We start from the raw sequence: 11,915 nt of genomic DNA on the forward strand, positions 1-11,915 counted from the left end.
TCAACCCGATAGAACACCTTTGGGATGAATTAGAGCGGAGACTGAGAGCCAGGCCTTCTGGTCCAACATCAGTGTGTGACCTCACAAATGTGCTTCTGGAAGAATGGTCAAAAATTCCCATAAACACACTGTTGAACCTTGTGGACAGCCTTCCCAGAAGAGTTGAGGCTGCTATAGCTGCAAAGGGTGGACCAACTCCATATTAAAACCTACAGATTAAGAATGGGATGTCATTAATGTTCATGTGCATGTAAAAGCAGATGTCCCAATACCTTTGGAAATATAGTGTAGTTTTATATTGCATATGACTGAAAATATGTCTGTTGATGTAGATAAAATAATTAATGGCATTGCTGAACAGAACAGATGTTCAGTGTCTGCCAGTGAGGGTGACCATGAGGTTTCACTGTTGTCATATTTTTTTGTTTCAAGGAAGGACGTATAAATGTACTTTTTATTGTCCTTTAATTTATGTGTCTGTATGGATCTTTGTGTAACTGCCAAATAGAGTGCATGCAGACAGTTTTTATTTTCCATGAAATGGAAAAAAAATCCTATATGAAGAAATCCACAGACTGAGACATATATGTGGTTTAAATCAGGATGTAAAAACTTAATCTATGAACACGCAGCAGCATTTTAGTCATTCAGGGTGACAGCAAGTTTCTGTCACTTCAGAGCAGGAAACTTTTCAGTACTGAACTAAAATAAAGGCAAACGAAGAAAACTGGATTTCTCTCATGCAAAGAAGCTTCCCATATTAAACATATTTAAAAAACAAACAAACTGGGGTATCATTGCGAGCGACATTTCCTTGCAGAAGATATTCACTCAAACCCCACAAATCAGTGGCCCCAACAATCAAGGACAAACTAGGCAGGCGTTACCTTCCTGCTCCTGGTAATTGCGATTAGATAACACTTCATGGACGTCCAACATGGCAGTGATTCAGCTCTAAGAATGTCAAGTATTAAAGCTATTCAAGCCTCAAACAAAGAGAGGCATATTGGATGAGTGCTCTTGAGGACACCAGTTACTCTGGTGTCTATGGGGGATTTGACCTTTCACTGCAATAAAGGCCTTTTACTCTTCAAACCCAGACTGAATGCCTGGACCTTTTTTAAGTTGTTTTCTTTGACTGTAATTCTTCTGCTCTCCTTAACCAAAACAGAATTGGAACCTAAAACCAAAGAGAATGGGTTGCTAAAAGCTCAAATATATATAGGCAGCCTAAAGAGGAAAAATACTGCTATTTAATGTGGCACAAGTTCAATGTTGTCACAGTATTAATGGTGGTCAGAGGTCAGGGTTGTGTAACGCTTAGTGGAAATAGTAGTTACAATCAGGTCAACAGAAATTGTGTAAGTTGCAAAAAATAAACTAATGCCTGTCTTAAATCTTATAAAGGCGACAAACAGAGAAGATTTTAAAAATGTAACACAAAGAAAGGAGCAATAGTCAACAACTAAATGCAAAGCCCATTGCCAGTATGGGGTGTTTTCAAACACTGGAGCTTCTACAAAACTGATTGTATGTCAACAGTCAGAATTAGAAAAGTGAACTTTGACTTTTCCTCATCAAACTGAAGTGAAAGAGTATGTCAGGTGTAAAGCTGATGCCAATGTAAATTCAGGAGTGCACCTAGAACATGGCCTTCAAGTTCCTGACTATGTCGATGACCTCTGTTCTTGCACACTCTTTGTCTGTATTTGCGGCTGTCAGTCCATCTGCCTGTCAGTATGCTCTATAGCAGTTCAGCACCATGGCTCTGAATATCCCTGGTGTGGTTGCAGTAGTGCTGTTCTACATCCTGATTCTGGGGACTGGAATTTGGGCCGCCCGAAAGTCCAGGAGGGCCGAGAGGAAAAGCCATGGTGACAGGACTGAAGTGGTGCTTCTTGGAGACAGAAATATCAACTTGGTGGTTGGAGTTTTCACCATGACTGGTAAGTTGTAAAATGGCTCAATATTGGCTAATTATCTTGTAATGAAATATTGCCTCATGTCACTTTGCATTGATTTGTAGCCTTGGCTTGGTAGCCATCTGGTATCATTTATTTTTTATTTGCACAGTGGAGTGCAAGCTTATGCAGCCAGGAAATCTTGTTTATTGGTATTAAACATTAGGCTGCAGCTTCACAAATGATTGCAAATCACTGTGTAGCATTAATTTCTTTGGGACCAAAAACAGTGCCTATTTAAAGTATTTACCCTGCTTTTATTGCTTGTCAACGTTGAATAATGAACAATTATTTTTGGCGTTTATGACAAGAATTTTTGAAACAGATTTCTTCAAAGTAATATCACTTTTTTCAAAATCAAAAACGAAAAATAAGTGATTGCTTAAGTACTCATCAACCCCAAAAGTTACTCACCTAATTCAACACAGGTGTAGCCACCTGGTGACAGAGATCACACAGTCAGTGAAATGGAAATCATCTAAGTGCAGTGAATGTATTTTAGGTGATTGTAGCATAAAGACACCTGTATCTGTAAGGCCCAGTCACTGATGAACCACTACTGGATATGACTACATCATGAAGACAAAAGAACACTCCAAAGGGACACCAAACTCTGCACATCGTTACAAACACATCCCCACTGTGAAGCATGGTGGTGGCAGCATCATGATGGGATGCTTCTCAGCAGCAGGCCCTGGAGGGTTTGTAAATGTAGAATAAAATTATTACAGCAAAGTGGAGGGAAATCCTGGAGGACAACATGATGCAGTCTGCAAGAGAACAGGGAGAAGATTTGTTTTCCAGCAAGACAATGACTGGAAATGAACAGCCAAAGCTACACCGAAATAGTTTGAAGACAACAAGGTGAATATTCTCTAGTGATTGAATCAGAATTCAGACCTCAGCAGAACTGAGAATTTGTAGCTGGACTTGAAAAGAGCTGTTCACTCACAATCCTTGTGTAAGCTAACATGTTTTTGCAAAGAAGAATGAGATAAAAATCACAGTGTTCAGGTATGCAGGGATGATTGAGACCTATCCAAATAGGCGTGTTACTATAATTGTGGCTAAATGCATATTTACTAAATACTGACTTAAAGAGGGTAAATACTTATGCTGCAACTTGCTTACATTTCATATTTTTAGTTGATAGAGATTAGTTAGAAATCTGTTTTCACTATGACATGAAAGAGTGTTTTTTTTTTGTAATTTCCTTTCAAAAAGTAAATTAATTAAATCAAACTGACCATGATACAACGTGGAAAAGTAATAAAAAGGAAAAAACTGCCAAGGGTGGGGAATACTTTTCAATACAGCACTGTAATTCATCAAAGGTCAGATTAGTTCTAGTAAATGCTGTTTGCTTCTTGTAGGCCCAAGAAGTGAAAGTGAGCATCTCAGCAACTGTCAGTTTAACTTGATGTGTTTCACAGCTCCTTGCTGAATCCTAAAAAACAAAGACAATGAAGAGACCACGTTTTTCTTTACATCAGGGTCATTAATAAATGCAGATGTGGTTACTGTGTGGATCATTGTTTTCCCAAATACCATCTTTCACTACTATGAACAAAAATGTGATGACGCTTGAATTTGTAAAGGACAATCTGCTCTCAGCAATATTTGGGAAGCTGTGCAAAAAAGTACAGAAAATACATTATATTCTAATTTAAAATGATGTCTTTTTCTCTGCAGCTACGTGGGTCGGAGGAGGTTTTATTCTAGGTGTGGCTGAGGCGGTGTACACTCCCAAAATGGGCTTAGTATGGGCTCTAATGCCTGTACAATACTCAATGTCCTTCATAATAGGTACGATAATTTTGCTATATAGTCATAAGGGTGTAATTATTTTATTACATGTTTTTTGTATCATTAAGGGCAATCCAAAACATTTTTGTAGAAAATAATGACTCACATCTCATCTTTTGGTTAAGGTGGTCTTTTCTTTGCCAAGCCAATGAGGGACAAAAGATATGTGACCATGATGGACCCATTCCAGATAAAGTATGGAAAATTACTGAGTGGAGTCCTTGTGCTGCCATGTCTGCTGTCAGATGTACTGTGGGTGTCCTGCACCCTGCTTGGATTAGGTAAATACACTGAACAGTGATAAAGCAGTTTGTCTGATTTAATGCCATTCAAGCAGTTAAAATTCTTTTTTTCTAACAGGAGCGACTATGACTGTGATTCTGGACCTGCCTTATGGATATTCTGTGTGGATCTCATCAGCTGTGGCCATCGTCTACACTTTGTTAGGAGGCCTTTACTCAGTGGCCTACACTGACGTCATCCAGCTCTCTCTGGCATTTCTCAGTTTGGTAAATTGTTCTTTAAGTATATAAGTATAAAGTTTTTCTATCTTTTCGTATACGTCAACAGATTCAAACAGAAAAAACAAAAAATACAGCCTGATATTGACTCACAATAACATAGTAAAAATACTGTATTAATATAACACCTAATACAGAAATGAACTTCAAACAAAATATACCCAAACCAACATGATTACAGAACAAATAAATAAATAAATTTCAAAATTAAAAGTTAAGTAACACAACATGCAATAATGGAATTTCAATGTATATTTTGAAATTTAATATTAGATTTTCTCTGCTTTCTTAGCTTCTACCTTTCTTCAAAAATATTTTATGAAAATCATTTGTGTTACTCTTGCACAGTGTTGGTGAGTTACAGTGGTGATTTTGAAGATGTACAGCATCTGTGTGCATCTTGTCATGTGTATGACATTGCAAGGAAATACAACCATGTAATAAATGTTTGTCTGTTGATTTTTATGTGAAACCAAGGGGCTTACCATTTACCCATTTTACCCATTTTTTAACTGGTTGTTGGTTTAGTGTCTGTGAGTTGGTGTAAAAACACAGTGGCCTGAACATAAGGTATTATTATATATATTTTAAGTTCATACTTTAACCCTCTGAACCCCCAAACCACCCAGTCCAGTATGTTATCCTTCCAAAATCATCAAAATTACACCATTTCTAAGAGCCAGAAACTATAAACACAGAAAGAAAAAAACTTTCCCACAGTCCTTGAACTACCCATTTATGAAGCGGTGTTCTATCAGGAAACTAAACTAAATCTATGCTTAAAATTATGATGTTTCCTTAAAAAGTTAAGTATGATACTTGCAAAGAAGAATGAGGCAAAATTACAGTGTCCAGGTGTGCAGGGATGATTGAGACCTATCAAAAGGTGCTAACACTAATCTATATGTCTTTTTAAAAAAAGCCAAAAAATATGCCATTTGCATTAATCTGATGCATTAATCAGTATTGACTCAGCTGTGATCAGCATAAAAATTCAGGGGTCTTTTGGCTGAACTGCAGGCTGTGTATACAGAGGACAGATACTAGACATGTATAGAAACTAATTTAAATGTTAGTAGTAAAATATATGTAATGTGTAGAGTCACCATTTTTTCAATATTGCTAATAGCTGCGGACCCTTGAAAAAATGTTGTGCATCATGATTCCATGATTTTTTATTTTATTTTATTTTATTTTTTTTTGTCAAATCATTAAAGAATGTCAACTTTTGCTTTTTTATTGTTATCATGGTTTCTGGCATTAGAACTGTGTCACACAGCACAGAAGATATTTCTGAGTTCTCTCTCCTTCTTCATGGTTGTACGTGGTTGTACAAATGAAGTCATAATGAGAAAAAAAAATGTGAAAGGAGCAAAAAACGCTCCAAAAAAGCTTGGTTGGTCAGGGTTAGCATACGTCAACAGAGTACTTGTTGTCCTGAGGCCTTCATTGCAATGATCTTCATATCTTTTTGCAGTGGTTGTGTATCCCCTTCCTTATGATTAACAACACATCTGTAAGCATCACTGAGACTGCTTTCAACTACACGTTCCAAGAGCCTTGGGTCGGTTCTCTGGAGATGGACAGCGTCTGGAGGTGGATTGATGACTTCTTAATGCTGGTAAGATGGACACTGATCTGTATCATACTTCTCTGATTTAAAAAAAAATAAAACCTCAAAGAGGATTCTATAAATAAACTGAGAATACAGTCAGACGTTTGACAAACAGAACCTTTGGGGTATGTGTCTCTCAGAGACACATGAACCACAGTCTTTAGAGGCTGATTCAATCTGATTCAGCTGATATCCAGTTTCAGTTTAGCTTCTGTTTGACAAATTACGCATAACATGTTGTGACGCAAGTAGGCCATTAAAATAAAATGTCCAAAATATGTCTGTTTCTAGCAAATAAAAACAATGTGCATTAATGCACAGTGCAACCTTTGACAACCTTTAGGGGTATCAGATATTATGTCATATAATATGTTTGGTTTTGTTTGTAGTTATTCCTTTATTTGATTTTGAAAAGTTACTTATTTGTGGCCTGTTTTGCTAAGCAGGTTTACCAAATAAACCAGGGTTATTTTAGTTAGTCTGAGCTACTTTCATGTTCCCTCAGTTTCATAGTTCAAGCTCAGTTATTTGACAATTTCTGCTGGGAAACTAATCTGATCCAGAGCAGGTTAAAAGTCAGGTTAAGTCAGAGTTGCTGTTAAACCTTCTGTGACACTGATCCATGAGGAAAACCAAGATTTAAACACTGAATTGCTGCTGTGTCTCCATATAAATTGACTTCATTACCCTGCCTTAGTCCAAAAATTCAGCTTTACAGAAAATCTGCTTAAATAAATAGTAGCTTAAAGCCAAAATAAATTACACAATGATAAATGACTGGAGGTAGACCAACATATATTATATGTGTGACATCAAGCATTTGGACCAACGCTACAAAAAGTCTAAAGGATGAATAGAATAATGCTAATGATACTAGCAAAAATAATAGTCTATTATGGTCAGTAATGTAGTATCTCAATCCATGAGTGTCCCTTCTCCATTTTCCTGATAATAATGCAAATACGTTTGTTGTCATTGCACAAGTACAATGAAATTGGACAATTTTGGCTAGTATGCTTAAAACAATGTCAAAATAGTAAACTAACTTTAAAAATGGGTGAAGAATAGCCACTGGTGTGTGCTGATGTGTTGAATTTAACTTGAACTGATCTTTATGGAACCGCTTTAGTCTAAACTGAGTTTTAAGGTTCATGAAAGTCAGGTGTTTGAGTTAAATTCCCATTTTTCTGAAGACGCTTGAAACAGCCTCTTTGGGTGTCTCTGGTTGCTATATTTCTACTCTTTCTGTGTTTCCCCTCCTTTCTGATTGTTTGCTCCGCCCTCATTGGTTTCACCTGAGTCTCATCCCTGTGTGAATCTATAGTTTTTAGTCACTTTCTGTTTTAGCTGCCAGTTTGTGTGTTCACTTGAATCTTCACCAACATGAGGTCTTGCATTCCTCCCCTGCTTCTGGTTTGTGAAATGAGTTTTTCTGAACCCTTGTGTTGTTTCTTGCTGTAGTTTGTTCACCAGTCTTGTGTTTTTTTGGTGAACCTTTGTGGGCTCTCCGTGTTTTTGTTTTATTCGTCTTCTGGACTTAAGTTATTTCTGTTTTGAAAGCTTTTCCTTTAATTTTTGGAAATCTGCCTCAAAATCGTCTGACGTCTCCCATAACAATATGTCTCATCTTTGATGTCACATCTTCATTAAAGCTCAAACATCATGTTAACTAGCAGCAATCAGGTCTTCACCTTCACTTTCCTGTCTGTGGTTTATTTGGTGATTTTGCAGCAGAAGAGCTTCATTTGTTAGCTGCTGCTTTATCTCATGCAACTATTGTTTTTCCACTGAATGCTGCTGTCAAAGAATTATAAACCTCAGTTCAAGGCTCAGCTTCATTTCTTGCATTTAAAAAGAAAAAAAATTACAATATTGCCTGTGACTGGGTGGAATTATCCGCTCATGTGCATTGAAAGTAGATGTTAACATTATTAGTGGTTCCTAGTTTTAAAGCTTATCATGCAGCTACTTTCACCGTGATCATCGACCTCTTTTACCTCTGCTTTTTTGCGACTAGTATAAACTTACATGTTGATTGTAAAAATAATTTATTATAATTTATTTTAAAAACAGGCTAAATCATTGAATAATGTGTAGTTTAAATGTTTGTATTTTCTCAAAAAGTAATTAGTTCGTTAACACTGTGACTAAAATAGTTTTACAGTATTCAAATTTACTAAAATATCACCATTTTATGCATTATTCACACCATTTTCAACAGTTTTTGAACATTACAGTATTTCGATATTTATTTTTTATTTTATATATACATTTATTTTTACAGTTTTTTGATGTTGCGTTGAATTGCCTTGCATGCAAATAGGTGATAATTAGCAGCAACCTTTAGGCCCCTGTTCCCTGCTCTATACTAGAACCATGTTAAACTGCATCCTCCCTGCAAAATAAGAATAAATTCAAAATCAATTGAAACGACAGATTTGAAGCAGGGACATTGCAGTTCATGGTCAGCCTTCTGAACCCACTTGGTCTTTCATTGTTGAGCAACGGCAATACATGCTGTATTGCCTGATCAGAGTTTGCATCAAAAGCAAACATGAATTAACTGTGTTGGCCAAATCAGTTTTCCTCTGTACATTGGCAGCCTTGCAGTTGTTGGAGCTAGTTAAAGGGCCAGTGACTGGTCATTAACCTAGATGTAAGCAGACAGAAATGCTGTGAGGCAACGCTGATAATATGTCTCAAATTTACTGACAAATAATGGAAGAGCTGGCTTGTGGTGTGATATCTGTGTCCTTATTGCAGCTCTTTCCCTGAACTTTAATTTTAAAAAATCCGTCTGATAGAAGAATGTTCACGGTCAGTTTGCCTTTATCTCATTTTCCTCATCTCCTTCGACTCTTTTGTTTTTTTCAGGGTCTTGGCAGTGTTGCATTTCAGACTTTCCACCAGAGGACGCTGTCTGCCTCCTCATCACTAACAGCCCAGTGGACCTGCTATGCTGCTGCTGTCATCATTGCCATACTGGGGATCCCTCCTGTCCTGGTCGGGGCAGTCGCCGCCTCCACAGGTGGGAATTAGGAGCTAATATTTATTGCAATAATTGTCATTTTGCATTATGATAGCGAACGCAGCTCTCCTTTGCTAGTTGTCTTCCCCTACTTTCACATGGCCAAGAGTTGATGCATTGTGTAATGTGTAAAATGTGGTTTACGTTAATCAGGTGTAAAATATTTTACAGTAATATTAAGTTATACTAAGATTCATAGCTGATATGTGGAGTACTGCTGGACGCCCAACTGGAAATGATTGTATTTTTACCATATTTTGATCAGCAAATGCATATTTTTACCCATATTTTCTGTTTCATGGAAGAAAAATATGTATAAAATCAATAGTAACTGTTAGTTTACAGATGTTTCATGTTTTGTTAACTTCCAAAAAATATCGAATGTGGATCAATGTTTGAAGTGCCATGACTTGAGAGATAAGGCAGCTATAGAGTTGTGAAATTTTATAGGCTCATGGTTATATACATACTGTATGTATTGATATGTATGGTCTTCAGTGATACAGTCCTTCATAAAAATATTTGACAGGCTATGTTTTGAGAACACGTATTCCTAGTAACTGTATTTTATAACTCTTCTAGTTGGGACCACTATTGGAGTGGTTTCACCTTTCATACCTACTCAATGCATTTTCAAATACTGACTATAAATGCAAAAAAACATAATTATATTTACATTTTTTTTCTTAAAGAATATGCCTCTGACTGGCACTATACTCTAGATTTTTAAAGCTTGTACTGGTACCAATCATAGAAAAAAAAGGCCTCTTAGAGTGAAAAATTTAGGCTTTGTAGTTGATAGAATATCAGAATAGAACTAACATGGACATTTTTTTTAACCAAATTTGCACCATCATATAATCACTTTGTGTTGTTCTATCAAAGCAGCATTGTACCAGTGGAGACCACATGTACATATCAATGAGCCTACAAAATGTCAGGACTCTAGCTACATTATTTTTCAAGTTGTGGCACTTCAAACATTGCTCCACAGCATGATACTGCCACTACCATGCTCTTCAAAAACCTTTAAGAAATTTTAAATCAAAAACTAATGTTACCTATGACCCCAGATTTTGCACAGTCAACTCAATCAATATTCACCACTTTTTAAAAAAATTGTCAAATTTAAGGTGGTGAAGCGTGCGGCACTTGGTGAATTTGGGTGGAATGACCCCTTTATATTTCCCACCGTCAAGAGACTGACACCTGATAAACCCACATCAGGCTGCACAGTAATAAGACATTACAGTTTGTCGCCTGTGATCTGATGTCTGTTGCATGGACAGTGTCTCACTGTTTGAATTCTGTATTGATCTAGTATTCTGAAGAGCCAATTGTGAAAGAATGTATCTATTATTTTTCTTATCCAGACTGGAACTTGACACAGTATGGTTTACCACCTCCATATGTACGTGGTGAACATACTTTGGTTCTGCCTCTGACCCTGCAGTACCTCACTCCCTCGTACATCTCCATTATTGGAATTGGAGCTGTGGCTGCTGCTGTCATGTCGTCTACAGACTCTGCACTGTTGTCTGCAACCTCTATTTTCTCTTCAAACATCTACAAGAACATCCTGCGCCAAAAGGTGAGGACTGCAACTGATGTTGGCAGCAAACAGTCCGTGGTAGCAAACTAAAAAGACACATGAACCCATTTTCATGTCCATGATTAAATAATCAAGTGTTTCTTTTTCTATGATTCCATGACACCAGGCTTCAGACTATGAGATGCAGTGGGTGATTCGGGTCGCAGTGGTGGTGGTGGGTCTGGTTGGGACTTCCATAACATTCTACACCAACAGCACTCTGGTCCTCTGGATTCTCGGAGCAGACATTTCCTACACTCTCATATTCCCACATCTGGTTTCCGTGCTCTTCTTTAAAGTTACAAACAGTTATGGCGCCTCAGTGGGTTACATCGTGGGGCTGACTGTGAGGGTTTTGGTGGGAGAAAGGGCCATAGGGCTTCCTGTTTTTCTTCAGCTTCCTGGTTGTACGTTGGAAGATGGTGTCTATGTCCAAAAGTCTCCTGTCAGGACGGCGTGCATGCTCTGCACCTTGGCAACCGTGTTAGTTTTTTCCTGGCTGGCTGATTTAATGTTCAATCACGGCCTGCTGCCTGAGAAGTGGGATGTTTTTAAAGTCAAACGTGGTGTTACTGGTGCTGTAACATCAGCAGATGGCGTTGCACTGAATCACAAAGACGAAGCTGGAAGTGACGGGGATTGTGGCGAGAACGAAAATGGAGTTCCCTTACAGCCAATTTTGCAAACTGAAAATTAGCTGCTGTATTTAACTATTGTATCATTGCTGCCCTCATTAATTAATTTAAATTGCTAACTAAAGTTGTCTTTAACTGAGCCTGCTAACTGCAAAAAACAAAACAAAAAAAAACATATATATATATATATATATATATATATATATATATATATATATATATATATATATATATATATATATATATATATATATATATATATATATATATATATATATATATATATATAAATATATATATATATATATGTGATAACTCCTGAAGAATACTTGTCCTGGTTTACCACAAGCTTTTTGGTATGATGGAACAACTGGGAAAAAACACAAGATATTTTCTTGACAAAGTTTTTTTTTTTTTGTCTCTTCTTTAATCAGAGTAATTTATTATTTAGTATCCATGGATATCGAATCCCAACTTCATACCATTTTCTTAGACAATACGCACTTATAGTTCATTAAAATTTGTGAAATCAATTCAATGCATTGCTTGACAACTGAATAACTCTACAAAGCATTAAGAAAAAAACTGCATTCCTGCATCTGAGCCCTTCCATAATGTTCTGTAGATTGTCACAAACCTTGTTGTAAAGCTCCAATAGGACACTGTCTGAAATGTAGTATGGTAGGGTGTACTGTGGCTCCGTACACTCCAAAAGAGGGAGAAAATAGCATTTTCTATATGCATGTTTAGAAAATGGA

The 11,915-nt window shown here is 36.9% G+C and overlaps 1 protein-coding gene across 1 annotated transcript; it reads left to right on the forward strand.

Moving 5' to 3' along the window:
• Nucleotides 1-1,658: 1,658 nt before the first annotated feature.
• Nucleotides 1,659-11,335, forward strand: LOC111577330 (high-affinity choline transporter 1-like). Its single transcript, XM_023283558.3, has 8 exons — nt 1,659-1,946; nt 3,654-3,767; nt 3,893-4,048; nt 4,128-4,276; nt 5,766-5,909; nt 8,778-8,931; nt 10,305-10,522; nt 10,650-11,335. Exons 1-8 carry the CDS (start codon nt 1,763-1,765, stop codon nt 11,217-11,219), a joined length of 1,689 nt encoding a protein of 562 aa, XP_023139326.1. The 5' UTR covers nt 1,659-1,762; the 3' UTR covers nt 11,220-11,335.
• The last annotated feature ends 580 nt before the right edge of the window (nt 11,336-11,915 follow it).

Source organism: Amphiprion ocellaris, chromosome 4, assembly GCF_022539595.1.
Source record: "Amphiprion ocellaris isolate individual 3 ecotype Okinawa chromosome 4, ASM2253959v1, whole genome shotgun sequence".
Lineage (NCBI taxonomy): Eukaryota > Metazoa > Chordata > Actinopteri > Pomacentridae > Amphiprion > Amphiprion ocellaris.

Coding starts and splice junctions, on each gene's coding strand:
- LOC111577330 (XM_023283558.3), top strand. CDS start 1,763: ATGGCTCTGAATATCCCTGGTGTGGTTGCAGTAGTGCTGTTCTACATC. Junction 4,277..5,765: donor CTCTGGCATTTCTCAGTTTG/GTAAATTGTTCT, acceptor ATCTTTTTGCAG/TGGTTGTGTATCCCCTTCCT. Junction 8,932..10,304: donor GGCAGTCGCCGCCTCCACAG/GTGGGAATTAGG, acceptor TTTCTTATCCAG/ACTGGAACTTGACACAGTAT.